Source organism: Anas platyrhynchos, chromosome 9, assembly GCF_047663525.1.
Source record: "Anas platyrhynchos isolate ZD024472 breed Pekin duck chromosome 9, IASCAAS_PekinDuck_T2T, whole genome shotgun sequence".
NCBI lineage: Eukaryota > Metazoa > Chordata > Aves > Anseriformes > Anatidae > Anas > Anas platyrhynchos.
Genome location: NC_092595.1, coordinates 22,864,486 through 22,888,879, shown reverse-complemented (window position 1 = coordinate 22,888,879; position 24,394 = coordinate 22,864,486). Strand labels below are relative to the sequence as shown.

Genomic DNA, 24,394 nt, shown 5'->3' with positions numbered 1-24,394 from the left:
TGAGCATTACGAGACATCTCTTTCTCTTTGGCTGTTACTGCATTACGATGCTTGCTGTAACTATGTAAGGTGTTGGACCTGTACGTAAAAGTTTGTGCAAATACAATTTTTCCTTTATTTTACATGGTAGTTGTATTTTCATCATAATATTTATTGAAATAATCAAAGTCAGCACCCAGATATGTCTCAGAATACTTAATTACTGCATTTTTACCCCTGTAATTTTTCTGAACATTGTTTTCTATGAAGACTGTTTTTACGATAAATATCTGAAGTCTATTTCCTGAAAGGAAAAGTTGAAATGTTTTTTCTTATTGGCTGACCAAACTGCTTGTTGTTTTGGGTACTAGTTTTGAATATGAGCAAATCAATATGTTCTTAAAACAGGCCAGTAGAGCTGAGATTATACCAGTCATTGATTACATATTTGGACCAGAAAGGTCACTCCAAATCCAGCTGTTCTGGTTTCAAGCACAGGGTAAGTAATAATTAAACAAAACAAAAATCCCCATACTTTATCATATCAGAAAAACACATAAAAGAATGACATATGGGCATAAAAACAAAAAGTAATGCCACCTTTTCAAAACAGTTAAGTGTTACTATTTTGTTCACATTTGGATCCTAATTACAGAGTAGTCAAGAGTGCTACCTTTATATATTTCATCAGTAATTTCTGAATAGCCATGTCTTCAGAAACTGTGGCTTTAATTTTTTGCTGTAAGCAATGCAGTATTTTTCTTATGCTCTGAAAATTGAAGTATCAAAACATCCCAACAACTTGGGAGTTCTGAAATCCCGTATCTCTAGTTAAAATTTGACTTGACAACTTCTTTCATAAAATATTTCATTTTATAGTTTGTGCATCACTGGTCAGAAAATACAGGAACTCTTATTTTCCATGCACTTATTAATTTATTTGCTTAATGTCACAGTTAATGAATGGGACCTATGGAAAAGTCTGTGCTGTATTTCTAGTCAAACCTTTTCTCCTGGTTGTCCCAGATTTCCAGCTCGTCCTGGCTCTCCAATTTTTCCTTCACAACCTGGTGATCCTCTGCCTCCAGTAAGTCCCTTATCTCCTGCAAAAGGAATTATATGTCAGTATAAAAATACCCCTTATTTTAGAATGGAGTATTTGTATGGCTGTGGTTATGGACTTCTGCCCTATTGTAGGTTACACGAGCTGAAAACAAAATCCTGATACATTTGACACATTGCATCTTCCCTCAACACTCATTGTAACACTGCTCAGTTATGTGCTTCAAAAACATACTGCATTAAGTAACTGATTTGGAGTGAACCTATTCTGATGCCAGTTCCTCACTGTTCTCTTCAAAAAACTACACTGTAGTAGTTTTAGTATTCTATTTCTCTCAAATACTTCAAAATATTTCAAAAACAAAATCACAAAAACCCCTCAAAGGCAGTAAATTACACGAGAGCTGAAAGACATCTGATTAATGCTCATTCTTTTTTTTTTTTTAAAGATGAATGTTGTCAATCCAGATTTAAAAAAAAAAAAGGTAGAAGTTTTTTTTTTGTTTTTTTTTTTTTTTTTTAAAGAATATCAAAAAGTGTATTTTACCTTTTGGACCTGGGTTTCCAGGAAACCCAAGCCCTGGAAAGCCTGTGTCACCTGTTGGCCCTGGATGTCCTGGATCACCTGGCTGACCGTTTGTTCCGACCCTTCCTGTTCAAAGAAAGTAAGTAAATTGCAGTCTGTTTTACCACACAACACGTGACGACGGGGTGTTTTCCAGCTTATCATTATTAATTAGGACATGAGTGTAGATGGTATCATTAGAACTTAGACACTATTTTTACTTCACAGTAGTTAAAATGCTAATTGTGATCTCTGTGTTCTCAGTATCAAACCGTGCACGAGTCTGTTAAGTCTTTATGCAATTTGCCCTTGATACGAAATCCTTCATAGAGTTCTCCCAAAATAACCCAACAGTTTTATCTGGCCAGAGTTGGTAGACAAATCCCAATCAGGTCATCTCTAACTTTGTCCTTTGAGCAAACATACTCACCAGGCACCCCTGGGGGTCCAGGTAAACCATCTGGTCCTTGAGGTCCTGGCAATTCAGGCAATGGAGTTATCCTACTGGTCTCTCCTTTCAGACCTTCAGTAAATACATTATCAAAGTCTTACAGTTTGGAAATAGTTTAAAAATACATAATTTGCAATTTTAAAATATTAATGAGCAAGCTAGTTAGTTAAAAATCTGGTCTGCTATTGTTTCCATCTTTCTGAGGCTCCAACAGATTTTGAAAATCCTTCAAACCCTGACTTCATAAAGCAAAAGAATTTTATTGACACCCAGACCACCTCAAGCCCTTCTCTCAGCCCTCCTACAGTCTAACAGAAACCCAGAGAGCACAAAATAATTTTAAGTAGGGAATATGAGTTATTGTCAACATCAGGTCGAGGACCCTCAGAACAGATTAAACAAACAAACAAACAAAAAAACTCACAATTAGCAAAGTCTCCAACAGTGATTCATGTGCATTTCCTCATACAATGTGACAACCCCAGACAGAGTGACAAAGACTCAGATTGACACACTCTGAAAGTTTCATCCCTTCGGATAATAAACTCACATCTTATATCAGTCAATAGCAAAAGCATGGGTATATTGTGCCCAACATATCACTGCAGTTATAAGCACTAATCCCCAGAATCCACTGGATTTAAAATTCAAAAATTCTCTTAAGGAGTGACTTGACTGTATCTCTCCTGCCCAGCTTCAAGTTCTTCCAGATTATACTTGTCTATAAATAAATACACTGGTATGTTTCTGGCACTCCAAAGTAATTAAGTCCTTCATATTTTCTTCTGATGACTTAGCTCACACTAATGATGAGAAATGGATCTATAGTCAAAGAATTTTTTTTTCATGATGAGGACAGTCAAGCACTGAAACAGGTTGCCCCGAAATTCTGTGTAGTCTTTGTCCTTGAAGGTTTTCAAGTATTATTCAGTCAAGACTTGAAGTAAGCATTCTCTAATCTCATAGCTAACCCTGCTCTGAGCAGGAGTTTGGACTGAAAACCTCATAAGGTTCCTTCCAATCTCAATGATCTTATGACCCTAAGACTTTTGCTATTATCTCTAGTGAAACCAAAGATGGAACAACGCTTTGGAAATCTCATCCCAAGAAAAAACTTCCTACATTTCATAATTTATGTCTTTGCCTTCAATCTCTCTCTGTAGTTGAAAACTTTAACATAGGTAAAGAAAAGTAAAACAGTAAGTTACAAACCAGCTTCTCCAGGCAATCCAGGAGGACCAGGTACTCCTTTAGAGCCTTTGAAACCTCTTATTCCTTGTGGTCCATATCCTGGTGGTCCAGGAAGCCCCATCTCTCCAGGGAGACCAGGATTACCAGGCAGTCCAGGTAGTCCTCTACCTCCTTTTGTACCAGGCAATCCCTATTAACGATATATATGTCTGTACACCAAGCATTACTTGCTCTCTGTGCCAGCTTTCACAACAAAATGCCTGATTCTCTGTATGACTGATCTCATACTATTTTAGCAGCAGAGTAGTTCTGCCGATTGAACAGGACTTTTTCAACCAATTTACTTGTGATGAAACAAATAAGAATTTTAATATCAATGCTTGTAAACTGTAGGGCATTCATCCATTCTTTCTATTAAAATTGAAAAAGTACAAAACCAGCTTGATTTTCAATTACCATGGCATTATGTTGTGTGACTTTTTTATTTTTCAAAACACATTAGGGAAAAAACCTATTTCAGCACTCATTTGCCTTAAGTACTAGGGGGTCAGGTTTAAAAATAGCAATATCCGAATCACTTTTACAGTTTCTCAGCCAACACAGTGCAACAACAATTGCTAGTTTTTTGTTTCTGCTGATCCAAGAGCTCTGCCCTAAGAAAGCTAGTCTTAAAGTAGTTCTCGCAGCTTTTGTGATTTCTCTCAGCCCTGATGGGAGATTAATTCCTGAAGACCAAACTGGTATTATTTGTACTATTATTTCACTTCAAGCATTATGACTAGACAGAAAAACTATTTTTATTTGTTTGGTTTTGGTCCGTGTCTTATTATTCAGAGCAATCAAAGATAACACTCCAATACAAATGTCCAAACTAACAGCACAATAAACTAATAAACTGCTGAGGCTTTGCAGCAGCATGCATCCACACTAGCCTCATTTGTCCCTGGTATTACATAAGAATATTTATTCTAATTCTTTTGTTTCCACTTACGTGTACTGTTTGCTATAGTTGAGCATAGCACCTCTAAGTCAGGCAGATGATTCTCAGTTAAAATACTGGACTAGGTAGAACAGTGTCATACAAGATACAACCACTGACTTAGCTTTTCATGAACTCTATGTTAATTGCAAACAATGCATACCTACCTCTTCACCTTTAGAACCCTTGTAGCCCTTTGGTCCAGATCTTCCCGGAAATCCACTTGAACCTTTTCTTCCTTTGTCTCCCCTGGACCCTGGATCTCCTTGCTCACCTTTTGGCCCTTCTGGATACACGTATCCTGGCTCACCTTTTGATCCTTTATGTCCTTGATCTCCTTTAAAACCTGGAGGTCCCTGGAACAAAGAAAATTTCAGTGCTAAACATGTCAACCATTTTCATGTTATCTTTTTTAAATTAAATACCTAAGAACAGTTCTCCTTATTTGTATCTTATTCTCTGTAACTGCCCACTCCAACTACTGGCATAAGCAGAAGGACAAGAAAAAAAACAAACCACCTTAAAATCTGATTAGAGAGGACATTGTTCTCTACAAGGAAAGATCTCCCTAGGGATACCAGAGCCACCACAGCTGTCTGTCTGTAGCTAACTTCTGTGCTTTTTTCTTAACCCCTCAGGGCACAATGTGGAACTGAAAGCACTCAAGCACACTGGGCTCTAGTGGGATCTTGGGCTCACAAATTCTTGGGAGTTTTCTGGAAAAACTTGCTAGCAGGCTCTTTCAATTATGCATCTATATGACAGCCACCACAATATATTCTTGTGCATGACAGTTTTGTTTTGGGCAGTGTTTTCTGTAATCTCCCAAGAATTATTACTACTACAGGCACAAATTAGAACTACCAAGTAGTATGTCTGTGGAAGGTGCTTGCCTTCCCACTCCAGCAAGTTTCCCAAATGCCTCTTGAACACTTACAGACATGGGGAATCAGCCACCTCACTGGGAAGACTGTCCCAGCATTTGATCACCCTCACAGTAAAGAGCTTTTTCCTAACATTCAGGCAGAACCCCTTCCCTGGCACAGCTCTGTGCTGTTCCCTTGTTCCCTCGCATCCTATCACTAGTTACCGGGGTGAAGAGATCAGCACCTCTCTCTCCATTTCCCCTACTCAAGAAGTTGTAGAGAGCAATGAGTGTGCTTCTTAGCCTTCTTTCATCCAAACTAGACAAACCAAGTGTCCTCCGTCTCTCCTCATAAGACATGCCCTCCAGCCTTTTTAATACCAACTTTGTTATCTTCCTCTGGAAGCTTTCAAGTTTCTTAATATCCTTTCTACATTGTGGAGCCCAAAACTGTACACAATACTCAAGGTGAGGCTGCAACAGAAAACTGTTGATATCACCTAATATGACACTTCATTTAATGTTGGCCATGACATTTCCATGAAATTCTTGTGGGATCTGAAAAATAATTTGAAAAATGCAAGTCTTACTTGAGCTCCTGGAAACCCTGGTGCTCCTGGAGAACCTGGAGCTCCTTTGGGACCTTGTATTCCTTCCCTACCTGCAAAAGAACAAACATATTTTGTAAATAAAATAGAAAATAAGGAAATGGATTTTGACAAGCTCTGATAATCACACACAGCCCTGTATGTTACTCCCATTCACACTCACTGCATGAGCATAGACTGACCTGGCTTCAGGCTGCACCTAAGCCCATTACCATTTAGTCTTCAACTCTTTCAGGGCTTGTGCTCACATCAGCAGATGGAGCTGCATTATGCTATCACACTCATCACAACCTCAGGGCTACTTCTGGGATCTGGAATATTGCACGATGCAGACATGCTCATACCTGTCCTGATTCTCATGCTAAAAGCAAAAGCAGTGGCATTTCCTACCATCCTGTTAGAAATACTGAGATCATTTACCTGGGATGCCATCCTGGCCGTGTGGCCCAGGCGAACCAGGAAGACCAGGTGTTCCCGGAACATAGCTACAATCAGTACACACGCAAGCTTCATCACCTAGAAGGAATACAATTCATTAGTTGTTCCACACAAAGCAAGTCCCAAGCTGAACTAACGTGTTAATTTTTTTTTTTCTATAGAGGGTGGTCAACACCTCTTGGTCAAAGAGCAGTAGGCATGTGACCTTAATTTTGATGGAAGATCACCTCCAACACAGTACAATTTCACTTGTGGTCAGACAGTGAATCAGAACTGATTACATTTAACTGAAAACATAGGGACACACAATTTAAATCTCTCTCTCTCTCTCTTTTTTTTTTTTTTTTTCCAAGTCTGGTTTCAGTAAGCTATTTGGATACAAACACTCTATCAATAGGCCAAATTCTCTCAAAAGAAGAAAGGCACACAGGCTTTGAACTAACATGGCTTCATAGCAGCCTGAGTGACTTCAAAGACTAGCAGGTGGCATTTAACCAACAAAAATTAGCAGCTCCTGTGGTTATATTCACAGAATGAACCTTCTTTCAAAGAACAACCATTAGTGCTGACATAACAACACAGAAATACAAAAACCCCACCAACCTGTAATAAGTACTGTCCAGAGAAGAACTACACCCTGGCTGCAGTGCTTTACAACTGGTGCTTGGCACTGGCACAGGCACTGTTCTCAGTCACTGTTTACAGGGAGGACATCTTGCTATCCCTAATGAATTTTTTAAAAATCTCTGAAGTCATCAAATAGCTTGAGAGGTCAATTAATTTCAAAATTTCATGAGGATCTATGAAGATAAATGGATTGTACCATCAACTTCTAAGCGGTAGCTTTCAGAAAGGAAGTAGAAATGGAAAAAATGATTTTTCAGCTCTGCATCTTAGTTGTCAGTTGAAAAGGCCAGTAACTGTCAATAATGATATGTTCCTGATCTCATTCAGAGAAAACACTCCCACGCAAAAAATGTGGTACATGAAAGTGAAATGTACAGAACCCTGTACCAAGAATGAACATGAACTTTTTCCACTCTGTTTTAATTTCTCATAATTTATACATGCTCTCTTGAATATGGAAGGGCTTGCTCCAAAACCGTAAGATTACCTGACAGTTTTGTCACCCTGTTGAGTGAACACTATGTCAGTCCTTCAAACAGTCTATAAACACAGTAACTGACCTTTCATGCCAACATCTCCTGGAGGTCCTGGAGGTCCTGCATACCCTGGCTCTCCAGGACGTCCTGGTGGGCCTGTTCTAAATATTACTCTACCTGTGAATGAAATGAGCATGGCACCATTACATTTACAGATTATTCAGACATTCTCTATTTGCTAAGGCAGAAAAAAGGTGCAAGGATGATCTGGAGACAGTATTCATTTAAAAGAGAACTACCTGGACAAATCCACAACTCCTTTAACTGGAATTACTTGAGGAAAAATATGGTGATTCTAAAGTAAATCTCAGCAGACTGCTAGATTTATCTGTCTAGCTGGGGGGCTGCCTTTAAAAAGCACAGTTCCTCCTTTGGGAAGTATTTACATTCTAACAGAAACATAATTCTTTCTTTTCCAGCTTTGGATGGAAAACTTTTATTTGTAAATTATTAATCCTGCTCAAGTATCTTTATCAGAATTATTCTGCTGTATTTACTATTACTCTGGAAAAAAAAAAGATGACATATTGAGCTCTTCCTAAGGCAATCATTTGGAGGACAGATTTTTTATTTTAAGAGAGGAAAGATAAGCATTGCATCTGTATTATTTCTGAAAACAACTTGTTTTGGCCATACCACATGTAAAGGAAATACGATGCTGTTTGTACTCCTAGTTTAAGAGGTACTCCTGGTTAATACACTTTCTAAAAGATGTATGAACTGAAACTACTCAGCTGGTTCAAAGCTGCTACTGCTTTGTTTTCATGCTCCCAGTACTTCAAGTCTGCTCTAAGGCCCACTAAGACCTAGGAAGGCATGCAAGTGATTTTTCTAACTTTTAGATTAGCCCTTTCTGAATTTAGTTTTACAGATGAACTGCAATTTTTGGAACAGTTAAGAACAGATTTTTTTTCTCATTAGTCCTTCCTGTTTTTAAGTAGTATTTCTAAGTAGTATATTTTTAGTCACAGTTAAAAAAAAAAAAGTGAGAAATCTTTATATTGGAAAGTCATTGTACCTTCCCCACAGAATATCATTAGAAATGGAGCACAGAGAATTGCTACACATATTTTTTGTGAATATTCTAAAGTGAAATTTCAAAAAAAAATAAATCTATTTAACCACTTTACTCAAGATATACTCCATAAATCATATATGTATATAATCTCATACATCAGCAATTGAGATAAGCTGGAGTTGTTGCTGTGCATTATATATACAATAATGAAATGTCACCTGGTTCTCCTGGAGGACCTGGTAATCCAACAGAACCAGGTCTGCCAGTAATCCCAGGTAGTCCTGGAGGGCCTACAATGCACAAGCCTGTTTGTCCTTTTTCTCCTTTTTTTCCTTTTGGGCCAGGAAATCCTGGGGGACCTCTCAGACCAGGTCTTGACACACCTAACCAAAGAGGAAAAAATACAAAAATGATGTTAAAGAAAAAAAAAACGGAACTTCAAAGCAAAGTAAGCAAGTACTCACCAGAATGAGTGAGAGACAAACCCAGGGTTTCAAAGTTCATACCGTGAATCTGTTTTACATTGTGATATATTAAATAATCACAATGAGAATGTAAAGATATTTTAAAATGTTCTTTAATCTCTCTTGAAATGCTTGGCTCATCAAAACTTGTGGCTGACATTTTTTATTTTTATTTAATCCCTATGTACACATGTACACATAGTGATTAAATAAAAATGGCCTTCACAGACATCCAAAATTAAGATTTCACAACAGTGATTTGCTATAACTGGCAGGAAGAACAATTTTTGTGCTACTGGAGCATTACACATACCTGGTCTACCAGCACCTCCAGGAGGACCCTGTGGCCCTGCAAAAGCAACATGTTTAGAACTTGAGTTAAACCATTCTCAGCAAAGTCACTACTCAGTAACATTGACTGCAATCTTTGCACTTCTGCATTCTATGCTTATTTTATCTTTTAAGAATTTGTTTTTTTCCTCAGTAGTCGTACAGCATTTATGCAACTGTTGCACACTGGCAATTCTCACTGAAATCTGGCAAGATATGGGTGTTTACAAGAGGTAGGAATAGGACCCACCACATTTATCCTCAGGTGGGGATGCACCAGTTACTTGAGAGGGGCTTACAGGCCTGCAAACTTCCTTCTTTTTTTGCCACTATTACTTGCTGTAATAGAGATACCACTTCTTAAAAATGCATTATCTTTTCAAGGCTCAACTCTCCTCTTGTCATCCCTTGGAAGCATGTAAGTAGATTTATTAAAACAAAAGGTATTCACTGAATGCAACGTGATCACTTGCACACATGAATATTCATAAAAACAGAACACCAGAATACAGTAGGCAAGCATTTGCTGGCGAGTGTGAGGTATAGCTCACAACATGCTGCCTTAGAGTTCAGCCCACAAATTATTATTACATTGTGACACAGCTCAAATAATAAATCAAGACATTTTAATTTTACAGCATGGCCAAACTAAACAAAAAACAACAACAAAAATATTATTTGGGGATGATAGGCAATAAAAATGGCATAAGAAACTCTGAAGGCTACAAAAAATAGTATGACCTTTATCAGGAAACTTAAAGCTCTGTCGTTTTGTCTATGGCATACATAAGTAACACTGATGCAGTAATCCACTAAAGTCATTATATCGGATGTGAGTGAGCTTAGATGCTCAACTCAATTATGTGCACAAAGAAGTATGCCAGCTTCATTATTTTTACAGAAATCTTACGACATATCTCAGGATAAATTTGATGGGAGTAATTTGGAAATACTCTCGGAAAGGCAGAAGCAGGTTGCTGTGTGCTCAGAAACCTAGCCTGGAACAAACCCTTTGAAAAAAACAGCCCCCATATCCTGGCTTCTGAGATAATTTTCTTCATAGAGGCTGGTACGTGCTGTGCTTTGGATTTAGGAGAAACTTAATACTGACAACACACCAATGTTTTAGTTGTTGTAGAGCAGTACTTACACAGAGCCAAGGCCTTTTCAGCTTCTCACATCACCCTGCCAGTGAGCAGGCTGGGAGTGCACAAGAAGCTGGGAGGGGACACAACAGGGAGAGCTGACCCAAAAGGGATATTCCATAGCAGCAATAAGAACTGGGGTGGTTGGCTGGGAGAGGGGCCACTGCTCAGGGACTGGCTGGGCATTGGTTGGCGCGTGGTGAGCAATTGCATTGGGCACCACTTTTTTTGTATATATCGTTATTATTATCATTATTCTTTTCCCTTCCTTTCTGTCCTATTAAACAGTCTTTATCTCAATCCACAAATTTTACCTTTTTAATTTTTTTTTTAAATTTATTTTCTCCTCCATCCTACTTGGCAAGGGAGTGAGTGAACGGCTGTTCACTCAGCTTCAGGGGTGCTTAGCTGCTCATGGGGTTACACCACAACATCATGCTAAAAGATTGTAGTCGTGATATGCTACTCACCAGGCATACCACGTTGACCTTTTGGTCCTGGAGGCCCAGGGGGTCCTTCATCTCCCTTATCACCAACTACATACTCATAATACTCTGTCTTAATAGAAAGATTGTAAGAAAAGAATGAATAGTAAGAATGAAGAGAAAAGCACCGTGCCTCATACTGACCATTTGGTTAGTACAATGTTATGGCCTTATTCATCTTTCCAATGCTGTGACACCATGAGACCTTCCTAATCACATGTTAATTACTCACAAGTAGTCAGAAATTAAATCAAATTGGCATTACCTGTGTTACACACAGATAATACCAAAAGACCTGTACAAATAGAGAGGGCTGGGATTTTCAGCCCAGTTCCTTAATTCCCAAATAATTCCTCTGCCTGTGGATGCAATTATACAGGCAGATTGGGATTTAGAGACCCAATCAGGAATATTACAGTAGCATAAGATAGAAAATATTCTTGACAGAAACCTCTAGGAATTATAAAGTCTATTCTACTGCTTCAAATCAGATTCAGCTATACAGAAACTACTCTTTTAAGTAATCATACATGAAAACAGACACAAATCAACTAGTTAAATCACAAATGCATACAAAATTAATTCCTATTAAATTAATATTCTCAATTTATTATAGTTTAATATGATGACATTTTGAAATTTATATAAATGACAGGCAGAATCAAAATGCTATTAGCTATAGCTCTACTTTTTTCTAACTACAAATTTTTGCTCTTTTCTGGATTATTCTGAATGGGCACTTTTACCTGAAAATAAGATTATGGTAAGAGTTGTGCCTTGACACATAAACATGACACTAAAATTTAAATGGACTACTAAAACACCAATTTTAAAAGGCATAAAAAACTGTTTAAAATATACAATTTCTATTCTTCTTCTATTGATTTTTTGAAAAGCAGTGGTTTTTAGTACTCTGTCAATATCACAGTCCATTCAGCTTATTTAAAGTTATTTCTTTTTGGACAACTTGAGCAGAAAGTTTCCATTAGATGCACACAGGGCCTTTAAGAAGGACACTGGAGAGACAGCATAACGAGACAAAGAAATTGTACTCATAGTATCTGTTAGTTTGATGTTTTTTGATTTTGTTTTTTTAATAAAGAACCTTGGGATTTTCAAATTAAAAACACCTGTTTTGGAACTGATTAGTTTGGTTTTAAAAAAATCAGCTCCAGCAATGTTTGTAACTGTTCTGTGACAGTCCAGTCTCCTGCCAAAACTGCTGGAAATGAGTGAAATCTAACCAGGTGTTGATCTTCCATCCAGTTCTACATGAAGGGAGATGCTATGCCTTCGAGATGTCCAGCAATAACAGTACTTTGAGAATGACATACCCCAGTTAGAGCACCATGGCATCCATTATTGCTACATACAGTCAGTTTGACTTATTTTAATGGTTTACACACATGACTTGGTGAAGATAATTTACACTTACTCGACCACAAGCTCCAGGCGGACCAGTGTTGCCTTTTATCCCCTTCATTAGAGCACAGAAATTGATTAAATTTATTTATTAAAATAAATACATGACATGACATTTGATAACCACTGTCATTTCAGTACATAGCTTATAACATTAAAGGATTAAATTCTACTCCTGAGCAGTCCTTCAGCACCCTGTCCTCTGTTCCTGCCACGACTGCTCAGCCACATGCTCCAAAAATTACAGGAGTACACCAGCAGGCAAAGATGGACACCAGTTCATGCATATCATCTATCTCAGCTGACCAATTCCCCATTCCACAATATCATTACTTGTCATCTCATACACATATTGTCTATGTAAAAACATCGTAGTGACAGTGATAAAAAAGAATATAAAATAACCCCCAAACATACCTTATCCTTATCCTCACAAACAACAAAAGCATTAGACAATACCTTGGCTCCTTGTCTGCCAGCCATTCCTGGTTTGCCCTGTTCACCCTTTTGTCCCTGCAGATGACAGTATACAATTTTATGAGAAAAAATCTTTTAGCACTGTCATCAATCAAATTTAATATTGAAAGCTTTAATCTTTCAGGGCAATGGCAACACAAATATGAGTTGCTCAGAGGAAGAAATTCCAGGGTAAGACTCGGTACAGGGCAAAGTTCCATGTCTGCAGGCATTACCACAGGTCTCATATCCAAACCTGCCTTTACAATGGCACATTCTACCAATCCCAAGATGAAGCCACTCCAGATAACACAAGTGTAAGAGGCTCTGGTTTGTCCTCCCTCTGTAAACTGCTGTTCCTGAAAGGGGAGAAACTGAACACAATGTGATATTCTCATATTCATCAACTCCATCTTGCAGACCTTGTCCAGCTAGTGTCTACTGAAGGGTGTCAGCAAGACCAGGAGAGAAAGTAGCCTTAGCAGCGGTCTGCACTATCTGCAAGTGTACGTATGTGTCAAAAAGGATTTTGCAGAGCTTTATGGAGCTGAATGCACCCCTAGTTGGTAAAAGGTAGAAACAGGAACAGAACAATGACATGTCTTTATCATGACAGAAGGCTTTTTTTCTGTTAGCTGAGTAATAAGGCAGTAGAGTCTTGCAAACTGTCATTCCAAGTTTTTTTTTTTTGTCAGACTGGAATGTGTTTAGACTGGGTGCTAAGGTTGTTTTGACACAATGAGGATGGCGTTTTAGTTAGATATTTATGAAATGGGTTATACCAACAATAATAATTCTGCTAAGATTTTTGTAAGGTCACTGTGACCCTAGTGATATCATTGAAGTGGAAGTGAATTAAATAGAGAAGAACTGGTATTTAACCAACTAAATAAGCATTCCAAGGACAATTCAACAACTTGAGCTTTTGAACCAGTATACAAATAAGATCATTTTGGGTATGAAATGATATATTTTATGAACTATATTTTGGTACTTCCTCCAAAATGATGATTTTAATATCCATCAGTCATCTCATTTCAGGCCAAGATGGTTGTGACACTGACTATAGCTTCTCCTTTTAAAGGATGTCTTTGATTTTAGTGATTAAAATTATTCATTTTGCTTCTTGATTTCTGAAGTGAAGATATAACTCTTTTGCAAATATTTCAACGTGACTAACCAGAATGAAAATCAGTAATTTTGCATAACTAAGTGTTCATTTGACCTCCATCTCAAACTCACTTGATAGTCAGAAGCAAACTACAGGTCTTTTTGTTTTACACAGAAGGAACAAGATCTATGTAGCAAACCTCTCTCTCCTGCACACATCTATGGGTACATGGTATGTCCCTAGGCCAGTTTAATGAAAAGCAATGTTTCACCATGTATGCAAATCAACATCCCCAGACACATTCCACAATGCAAAAAAGCTGTGACAGAAAGATATGACCACCAAATAAAGATGACTGTTACTTAAAAGACCTTTTGAAGGCTTCCTTCATTACCGGTAAGCCAGGTGGACCTGGGGCACCTTCTTTTCCAGGTTTACCCTACAGAGGAAAATAATAATTAAAAAAAAAATCAAAAAGAACTAAAGAAGTCTCATCGCATTCTAAGAGCATAACAACTAAATGTTGTGCTTGTAACTGTACTTTAGGTTCTTACTAATTTTGAAAAGCTCTTAGGGTATTTACTAAATGTTCATTATTTCTAATCAGAATTAATGTTTAGAAAAACAGAGGAAGATATTCCCTGGACATTCATTCTCACATGGAGAATTAACTGAGGCAGACACTTCAACAGCACAAAGCGCCAGGGAAGTACACAAAGCTTGGTGCAAAATGACGTCCCTGCAGGAGCAAGACAAGCTATGACCAAACAATACAGTGGCTAAAAGCCCTTCTAGTGATGAGCATGGAAAGATACCAAAGGGAAAAAGATATGAAAGACTTACAGGATTTGGGCTTAAGAGATGGCTTGAACAGAAACTATTTAATGAAGAAGAATAGGGACTGCACTTCAAAGGTAAAGGAAGTAGGGCAGCAAATGGAAAAGTGAGAACAGGAGAAGGCAGTGTGCCAGACATATCTGTTGTTTTCCACAGTGTACAGTACATTGTGGCAGCTTTCTGCTGGCATCCTGGCTTCTAGTGTGGCAACTATGCATGAAGTTAAGCAACTTAAAAAAAAACAAACAAAACCCGAAAATGTTGTTTGTTAAAAGAAATTACAAGGGAAGGCAGAGGAGGGGGAAAAACGGAGAGCAAAACAGAAGTAAATGACAAAATAATTATGGATACCTTAACTTAACACCCTGAAGGCAGAAATCAGGAAAAGTTGGTTTGTTAAAATAGCAGGAAGGTAGTGACAAGATAAAGGGGGGTGAAAGATTATGAGTTCAGAACAACAGGAAAGAAAGTACATTTCAGAGGTTTATTTTGCACAGAATAAGTCCAAGGAAATGAAAATAATTAAAAAAAAAAAAGAAAAGAAAAAAAAAGATCAGACCATGAATTATGATGAAAGCAACAGAAAAACCAGTAATACTGAAGAGATGGCAGAACTTAACCAAAGGTTAAGGTTTAAGAGAAGAGCGGGAGCTGGAAGTAGCAGTGATATCACTAGTGACTCAAACTTATTTGCACAAAATGATCCTTTTTTTCTAGAACATGAAATTCACACTTATTTGGTATATTGTAGTAATATTTTTTTTTTAGAATGGCTGGTCAGTCAATGTCTTAACACAGTTTGTTAGAAAAGCAAGAGTGTTCTACTACTTTCTCCAGAAAAGAGGATGTGAAAGGTCAGTTAAGACGAGTTCTAGTAAAGTTTTGCATACTGTTAACATAATACAGAATACAGAAGATAGAAAAATGACAATACATCCTGGATGGCAAGAAATTTTGGTACTTTAAATTTTTGTCTGAGTTACTGCTTCAATTTTTCATAATGCATAGGAATAATAAAAGTAAACATTGGGCTGGTCTACAGCATCATTGTTGTTAAAGCACCACGCAAGTGAAGAAAGAGCAATCTACAGATAGTACAAGTCCTCCATTGTTAACCTTTCTTGCATGAAAAAAATTATTATAGCCACAATAAGCATGGAAAAGTTTAAAAATGTGTTTATGTTAGACATTAAGATAAGTAAGACAGTAAGAGATATTTCTTAATATTGTTTTGAAAAATTATTTGAAATTGAGGGATTAGAATGTTTTGTTCAGAAAAATGTCACAAAACATTATTATTTGAGTATTTTAGGGTTATAAATTTTATATAAAGCTATAATTTTTTGATTATAAATTGGTACACTGTTAGAAATTCATACATGTTTAGTTACCATGAACAGGAACCTTTTGTTGAGAAGTTTTTATGTGAAACTTTGGAAGTCATTTCAATAACAAGTGGTACCTTCCTATTTAATTCTCTAACTTATTTATAAATGCTTTTTCCACATACCTGTGCTCCGGGTTCTCCTCGGTCACCCTTTTCACTTTGAGAATCACCAACTGGCCCCTGTAACAAAAACACCATCAGAATATTTTGATAATTGTGGTCACATTTTCCAAATTAAATACATCTTTTATCATTTTTTAATCTTTAAAAAAAGTACAAATATAATGTCATCAATAGGTATTTATACTTAAAGGTCAGAATAAATAGCATAAATATGGGACTCTAAAGAGTAGCATTTAGTAGGTGATGCTGCCTGAATGTCTGGGTTTAAGGGATTTATTCTGGTCACTTACTGTAAACCCCATTGGTCCTGGAAGTCCTCTTGATCCTTTTTCCCCTTTCTCTCCTTTCAAGTCCTATTACACAGAAAGTCAAAATCTAGCATGGTCTCTGGGATGTTTCTGTGCTTACGAAAACATTTATGTGTTACAAATAGGAAAGCCAAACCTTACTAACAAGCTTACTTAAGCATAGATAGTTCTACTTAAATGACTAAAAGAAACAGAAACTTTGCATCAGCAAAGTACATCCCCGATATAATTTTGATGCCAAAAATCAGTTTTTATTCTAGCCCATAACAGAGAAGTTTTGAAAACTCCATGGATTAGATGTAGCTTAAATAAGGAAAACATTCAAAAACAGGTTGAAAAGTTGTTTCAGTTAACATGTGAACATATAAAACCACATATCAAGAACTGCTGTCTAAGTACTACAAAAGGACAAAATGCAAGACTATTAATGCACAAAACATTATTTACAATGAAAGTTGATTCAGAGTATTTCCTTCCTCAAATACTCATTGTTTTTCCAACACTTTCTATGGTTACTCACATTCCAGTAAAAACATGAGAAAACAAACTTTGAAATGTATATGAACAACTTGTAAGCTTTTGTGAAACTCAGTAGCTCAGAATCCTGGTATTTTCAGTGACGAGGCCCAGAGGTCATCACAGTTGTTGCTTTGATGGCCTATCAAAAAACTTGTGTTGATTTGGTGAAGCTATAAGTGATTTACTTTTCATGTACTCAGAGATCCACAGCAGATGGGTTACTAATGAGCATTTAACATTCCACTGGAATTGTTCAGATGAGTGTGTGAATATACAGGGCCTCAGCTGAGCCGAATACACATGCTCTAAGAAGAAATTTGCATCTACCTAAATAAATCTGAAAAAAGTTAGGATGGATGAAAGGAAATGGGTGGATAAAAAACAGTAAGATGGCTTATCTAAATGTCATCTTTGACAATTTTATTACCGTCATGTTGTCTGGACCACTTAATGTCACAATAACGGTTCCTGGTGGTCCAGGGGGTCCAGTTAATCCAGTGTCACCCTTAAAAGAAAGATAAAAATGAAGCAATTATAAGCTGTGTGTTTTTGTCTTTATTTCAAATTACTACTGCTATGCTTTTGACATTGTAAAAACTTTTCAAGCCTTCTCCTAGGTAAGAAATCTAAAAATGCATATACTGACATTTTAAAGTATCTAGAATTAGCTTAAAGAGTGTTTTTAATACAATTTTATCTCTAAATTAATTACGATTTCTCTGATAGTTAAAACAATTATCAGTTTTCTCCCAATTTGATTAGATTCAGTTAACAAAAATATATGAAGCACCTTCAGTGACATTCTCAGAAATGCAGTCTGTATACTGTAAGTAGATGATTGTCACATGTTGCTGTCAGGTAAAATTAGCTTTCCTGTACTCAGTGCACTTTTTCACTATGGATCTTTTAGAACAGGGAAAGTCCTAAATATGATCTTTCCTGCAGAGCTCAACAAAACATTAGCTATGATTGTAAGTGATTTTAAGCCAAGGGAATGTCTCTGCATGCACTTGCAGCATAACAGCAAAGAATGCATCACTCTTTTGTAAGAAAGCAAGATGTTACATGCTCACTTCAGCTAATGCTAATGAATAATAAGTTATGCTTCTAGAGATTTTGCCAGGAAACTTCTAGCATGTCTTTGGTAGTAAACAATTAAAATCAATCCCACTGTCAGATAGTGATGTTTCAGCCCACAACTGAATCTGTGCAGGTCAATTAGCTGAACTGAGATGCTCCAAGTTCCTAAAAGGGTGCTATAAGGACACTCAGACTGACTACACTGGCCTTCCAACAGCACCTTGAGGTCCTGAGATAATGTATTTATTCATAGTTATTTCTGTGAATGTAAATTATATAGGATAAAAAGTAAAACAATGAAAGATAAGCCATTCAGTTTTTCCTCAAAATCTGGGACATTTGCTAGCATCATGAGGGCTGACACCAAAGAGATATTGGCCACAGTAAGTCATGAGTCTGTATGGTAAGTCATGATTTACCACTGTTTACATGCTTGGATAACTATTTAGGAGTACAGTGAAGATTATATATAAATGAATGTAATGCTATGTATTAGTAAATATTAACTGTTTCTACCCTTCTGTTAGGAAGTTTTTATCTTCAGCTCTTGTGTGAACACAGTTTGTCTTCAGACTGCCATGTTCCAATCTTCCAGTAAAATATTTTCATATATATATATATTGAAAACTTTTATTTCACAGTACTTTTCCAGTGTTTCAACATAATATATCAGAAACAAACAATGTTTTAAGCATTTTATACATGTACCTTTCTTCCTTTGGTTCCTATTACTTTTATTCCCATAAGACCCTGGAAAAAAAAAATGTTATTTTTATTTTAAATTGTATCCATAAAATGAGATAATAGCAAGCTTTCATTTTTATTACCAATCTGAGTCTACCTTAGGTCCAGGAGGTCCTGGTCTCCCTGGCATTCCCTACAAAAAAAAAAAAAAAAAAAAAAGTAAAAACCATACTGTAAAAATTACAATCTTCAGCACCAATATAGGAGTTTTGGTACCCAGTTTTCACCAGAGTTATATTACTTTTTAAAATTTTGTCTTCCACCATTACAACTGCAATTTATTGTCAGTGGAAGTGATAGCAGAATGTCTATATGGTCTGGTTGCAAACATATACTTTGTTATAGTTATTTACATTAGTATTTAATGTGAATTTATGGGTAATTATTTGAAAATGAAAATGTAGCTTCTGAAAACATGTAAATCATGTTTTCATGATCATGCATAATAAATATCAAAAGAAAAAGAAAAAAACAGATGGGTGTAGAAAGGTATGGATTTCACATATCCATGTTTCTAAACATCAAGGAAGTCTGGGACAGTCAGGTAATTCTTTTGGTTACTTTGAAAATCAAAAGGTTAAAGTAACAAGTGGGACATAAATTCATACTCACTGAAGTTCCTGGAGGGCCCTTTGGCCCATTTTCCCCAGGATATCCTTGAACACCCTGTGCACCCTGCATATTAACAAAATGAAAGAAACAAACCACAACAGGAATAAATATCCTGACAAGATGATGAGTAAACCACTATGCTAAGTTCAATGAACTGAATGAGGAGCAGCCCTGTCTCTTGATTTCCTTTTCATGTCTCAGGATAACACAGAACTACAATTCTTCCCTGCTGCATCATCATTTGGTAGATGTTTTGAAACACAACAATACGCACCTGTTCTAAAACTAAACTACTCTAAGGTGTAAGTCCTTTTTAATGCAACCGACATTTTAGTTATCCATTTAGCCCTATTGCTAGCCCTAGTGAGCCTACAATCTTCAGAATATTCTATGCAATAAATTCTATCCTTTAAATCTTCACTTTCAAATAAATGGAAAATGAAAAATGTTGACTATCAGCTTAATTCAACGTCTTCCATTTATTTTAACAGTCAAAAGAAACATCTGTTCTGCCTCCTTCTATTAATCTCATTAAAAAAAAAATATGGATCATATTGTTTTTTGTTAATGCTTCTCTAGAAGTTGAATCAATCTTACTTCCTGGGGAACTCCATTTCTTCTCCATTTCTGAAATATTTTTGCTCATCTGCAACCTGACTTCCTCATCCCACTTTACTAACTGTTGACTATACTGACTATTGGTTCTGATGACAAAGTAATTACTATTGTCTTGGAGTACTTTGTCCTGAAAAGTCAGAAGAAAGACTTTTAATATATTGCATTAGTCATATTATAGATATTTTTCTGGTTTAGAAATGAGTAATTGTAAGAATACTAAGAATATATAATATATAATACATAAAGTTATGCGTTATGTGGATATATGTGTATACATACACATACACACATATATATATGCATTTATATCTCTTATGAGATATAAATGAATTAATTCAGAATTACCTGAAGCCCAGGCATTCCTGGCAACCCAGGATCACCTTTTGCATCGTATCTTTGGTTATATCCATCTGCAGGGGACCCCTAGACAATTAGATAAAATGGAAGGGATTAGATAAAATAAAAGGGATATAATCAGTATCAAAACGGTATGATGAAGGCAACTGTCTACTACAGATAGCTCTACCTTCAAAAAAAAGATTTTATTAAACAGAATACACCATTTTCAGGCATTTTAGGCAGTTTTCTGTGTTAGAAGTAGTCTTCATTTCAGACCTACGTACTTCTCTTACACAGTCTTGACCTTTTTCAATTTTTCTGCACTTTTTTTCCCCTTTGACCTACTCTCTATTTCCATATGAATTCATAACCTGTTTGAGGAGAGGCTTAATTCTTTGTGTGTTTGAAAGAGTTAATTCTTTACATGCAACAACGGTAGTTAAGGGAAAGGAAATAAACAAATACACTTTTTTGACTTGGGGTGAGTTAACTCGTAGAGACCATGCATCAAAATCAGTTGTTGCTTCTTATGGAAAGTAAATCTTCTGTTTTCCCTGATATCAAGCATTCCTTTCCATCATCAAGTATAAGTACATAATATTACCAATACATACTTCACATAATATGGTGTAAATAACTGACCTTCTCTCCTTTGATGCCAGTGACACCCTAGGAAGAAGAACAATCATATTATTAAAAGAGAAAAGTAAGCAACAATGATGAAAGGACACTTTCTAAATACTTTCTAAGCTCAATGCTCTTGAAGTGACTTATTTTCATGACCATGGTGTATAGCCAGGCACATGTTTGCTGTGCCAGACTTCAACTGAGGAAGAAAGAACATAATGTCAAAAAGTAGTCCAATCTCACTGCTGCAATTCTACAAATGAATGTGGAACATTTTTGAGGCCTGATCTTAAAAAAAAAAAAAAAAAAAAAAAAAAAAAAGAGAAAGCTGGTGCAATAAAGATCATGTTTAGAAATTATCAGATCTGAAGCCACAGGAACCTGACAGGTAGCATTCCTTTCCCCATTTGTTGTTTATAAGTTTCTTTTAAAATCACATTCCTACAGAGAAAAAAAAAAAAAAAAAAAAACAAATCCTAGGGTTAAAACAATGCAGCCATAATCAGAAGTTCCAGGTTTAATTCCTGGTTCTGTCATTAACTTAACTGGGCCATGTCCTCAATGATATTTACACATGAACTGAAACTGGAATCTGTTTAACACATATTGGACACCTTTAAAGATGGAAGTTAAATGTTGACAAGTATGCTCTGAGACACTGAAGAGCAAACACCAGTCAATGAATGTGTGTGCATTCACACCTTAAGAAGTTGAGGCCTGACACTCAGCAGATTAAGCATCACTTTTAACTTTTTTCTCTTTACTGCACTGTTTTCATGCTAATAAAATGGGAGTATTTATATATTTCACCTGTTGTCAATATCAGCTTATCTGAGACTTTACACTCCTTCACTGAGTGGCTGTAAGTGGTAGAAATTCATACAATCACCAATTTCAAAGACACTTACTGGAATGCCTGGAGCACCTCTTCTACCTGGAGGACCTGGAAAACCTTGATCGCCCTGCAAGCAGTAAGAGCAACTGTTAATGCACATTATTGATTATTATTCTGAGTCTAGCAAATGCTACTACAAAAGAAGTTTTTTATATTATCATACTAAAATTATGAGTTGCATTACCACTATATTTACTAAAGAGGCACAGCTTGACCTTAGGGACCTTTACTTTTATCACAAAGACCAGCCTCTATTAGTTATGTCAAACCAGTTTCCTGTTTCACTAGAAATGTCTGATTTTCTGTAGTAGGCATTCTTCTAACTCCCTCTTTCAGATTGTTTGAAGCTATGAGCAAAGAAAAATGATTAAACCTGTAACATAATGTTAAATTTTTTCTATTAATTGCCTTCAGGATTTATGAATTGTCAGCTGCAAGCTATGTACTGGTAAAATGAAATTAACTAATTCTCTCAGATGTAACGCATTTCAACAGAAGGATTGGTTAGGAAAAAACTTAGGTCTTCCAGATTTTAAATGAAGAAAAAGGGTTTTCAGTCAAACAGAATACATGTTCAACATGTATTTCATTATCAATCTTACACATAAAGGCAGCATTTATCCATCCTCTGGTGACTGCCAAATTTTTCCTAGTCAATAAAGTCACAAACAAAAACAAATCAAAATGGTTGTTTATTGGGGGAAAAATTAATGCTTTTTCTTCATTCCCACTCACAGCCAAACATAATCCCCACGATATTCAGCTTGGTTTGTACCTTTGTGCCGTTGCATCCTGGAACACCCGAGCGTCCAGGAGGGCCAGCAGCTCCTGGTTCACCCTAAAAGCAAGTGCAAAATTGACACAAGCTTTGTTTTTGCACATTCATATTACCCTACAGCAACACTGAAACAGTTTATGTTGGAGCAGTTTCCATAAGACTTGACAGATTACAATGTGTTCTGAAATCATTACAATGAGTAAGAATTGCTGATGCTATGATTGTTATCTCTAGGTTAACAGACAGTGACAATGCTGATGTTGACACTAGAGTGAGTACACTGGGTTGAGGGTAATTGTGTACTGAAGACTATGTTAAGAGAGAAATCAGATAAATCAGTTTCAATTTTACTTACTGGAAGACCTGGGGGACCTGAAAATCCAGGTATTCCTGGAGCTCCCTAATGATTTAAAAACAGAGGAAGAGTATTGCAAGTATTAAGAAAGAGCTTGTGATGCAGTTTACCTTTTTATCACGTTCACAAGAATAATGAATGTAAGTATAGTTCTGTCAAAAAATCATGGTTTCATTACTTAATCCTTCTGACTGTGCATCAAGTATAATGGTAGCTTATGAACTGTTAAAACAGGCAGGTTTCCCCTGCCAAGAGAAACTCAAAATCAACCCTTTGTGGAATTCAAGTCTGACTTCTTCATCGCATATCCTAATACTAAATACATACAGCATTAAACTTGTGCAGAAGCTGTAGCAAAAAAGGTAAAATTCTAAAGCATAGACAGCGTGTGTACATACTCCATGTCATGATTTTAAAAATATTTTAAAATCATCTGTAATGTTTTATTTTTCACAAATTGCTGATTGAACTATCGAACTACTGATTGAACTATTATTAGCTTTAAACAGAGTATTTAATACATAAAAGCTTCTTTATAACAAAAATACTTACCCGTATACCTTTGGGTCCAACTAAGCCTGTAAGTCCTGGTGAACCCTGGACCAGAAATAGACAACAGCACATTGCAATATAATTGAGAAAACGCACGTATATATCAACAGGACATGCAACATTTTAAAATATCAGTACCAACATACGCACACAAAACTATATGAATAAATACCAGATTTGTCCATTACAGATACTAAAAGAAACAAGCTTTAAATCCAACTTGTATAAATCTTGACATCTTGCCCTCCCTTTCAGTGTTTACAGGGGATAAATCTCATCAGAGGCTAAAAAATAACATTCAGGGTATGTTAAGAAAGCAGTTGCTATGGGTCTGTTCAAACTGTGAGACCTGAAAGGGTTTCTCCATGAGGAAATAGCTGGAAGCCTCTCATCAGTATTCTGGAGAGTTTTTCAGCTCTCAAGCATGAGTGATGTCCATGTAACAATCAGATACATACAGGCACCACTCTACCCTGCATTGTCTTACTTGGAAAGGAAACCCAGGAGCAGGCTGACAGGGAGCTAAGCAGGATGGGAGAGCAGGGCTGAACGGATGGCAGCTGAACACGCCACAGCACTGTCTAGACAGAATCTGCTAGAATTATTTCAAGACACTTAGAGCTTTACTGAGAATAAGAAACAACTTTTGTTTTGCTCAGAAATGAAATGGGGAATGTACAGAAATGCACAGCTCCTTAAATCCTGGGTGACAGTTGCTAATAATGCATAAGACAATGCATCAGATAATTGCAATATGGAAAGCTAACTGGAATACACTGCAACATAAGATATTCAAGCTAACAGTGATGTCCTTGCTAGGTAAATTATTCTTACTTTTCCCCATTCTTGCAGAAGTCATTATCAGTTATAACAGAGGAAATGCTCTAC

At 36.5% G+C, this 24,394-nt stretch overlaps 1 protein-coding gene across 2 annotated transcripts in view; it reads right to left on the bottom strand.

Annotated features, from left to right (window-relative positions):
- COL4A3 (collagen type IV alpha 3 chain) overlaps nucleotides 1-24,394 on the bottom strand; it is a 61,966-nt gene that overhangs the window by 20,443 nt on the left and 17,129 nt on the right. For both annotated transcript variants that reach the window (XR_011811307.1, XM_027464711.3), the window contains exons 4-29: nucleotides 23,507-23,551; nucleotides 22,955-22,999; nucleotides 22,597-22,659; nucleotides 21,835-21,888; nucleotides 20,942-20,968; nucleotides 20,306-20,383; nucleotides 19,343-19,405; nucleotides 18,828-18,863; nucleotides 18,695-18,736; nucleotides 17,334-17,411; nucleotides 16,370-16,432; nucleotides 16,080-16,136; nucleotides 14,127-14,171; nucleotides 12,625-12,678; nucleotides 12,179-12,220; nucleotides 10,729-10,816; nucleotides 9,097-9,132; nucleotides 8,538-8,702; nucleotides 7,326-7,418; nucleotides 6,121-6,216; nucleotides 5,683-5,753; nucleotides 4,395-4,583; nucleotides 3,270-3,438; nucleotides 2,037-2,129; nucleotides 1,589-1,693; nucleotides 985-1,082 (exon numbers count right to left, since the gene is read on the bottom strand). Coding sequence is in view for 1 of the 2 variants with exons in the window: in XM_027464711.3 (XP_027320512.3) it covers nucleotides 985-1,082; nucleotides 1,589-1,693; nucleotides 2,037-2,129; nucleotides 3,270-3,438; nucleotides 4,395-4,583; nucleotides 5,683-5,753; nucleotides 6,121-6,216; nucleotides 7,326-7,418; nucleotides 8,538-8,702; nucleotides 9,097-9,132; nucleotides 10,729-10,816; nucleotides 12,179-12,220; nucleotides 12,625-12,678; nucleotides 14,127-14,171; nucleotides 16,080-16,136; nucleotides 16,370-16,432; nucleotides 17,334-17,411; nucleotides 18,695-18,736; nucleotides 18,828-18,863; nucleotides 19,343-19,405; nucleotides 20,306-20,383; nucleotides 20,942-20,968; nucleotides 21,835-21,888; nucleotides 22,597-22,659; nucleotides 22,955-22,999; nucleotides 23,507-23,551 (1,995 nt within the window). In the remaining variant the exon portion in view is untranslated. The remainder of the gene's footprint in view (nucleotides 1-984; nucleotides 1,083-1,588; nucleotides 1,694-2,036; nucleotides 2,130-3,269; nucleotides 3,439-4,394; nucleotides 4,584-5,682; nucleotides 5,754-6,120; nucleotides 6,217-7,325; nucleotides 7,419-8,537; nucleotides 8,703-9,096; nucleotides 9,133-10,728; nucleotides 10,817-12,178; nucleotides 12,221-12,624; nucleotides 12,679-14,126; nucleotides 14,172-16,079; nucleotides 16,137-16,369; nucleotides 16,433-17,333; nucleotides 17,412-18,694; nucleotides 18,737-18,827; nucleotides 18,864-19,342; nucleotides 19,406-20,305; nucleotides 20,384-20,941; nucleotides 20,969-21,834; nucleotides 21,889-22,596; nucleotides 22,660-22,954; nucleotides 23,000-23,506; nucleotides 23,552-24,394) is intronic.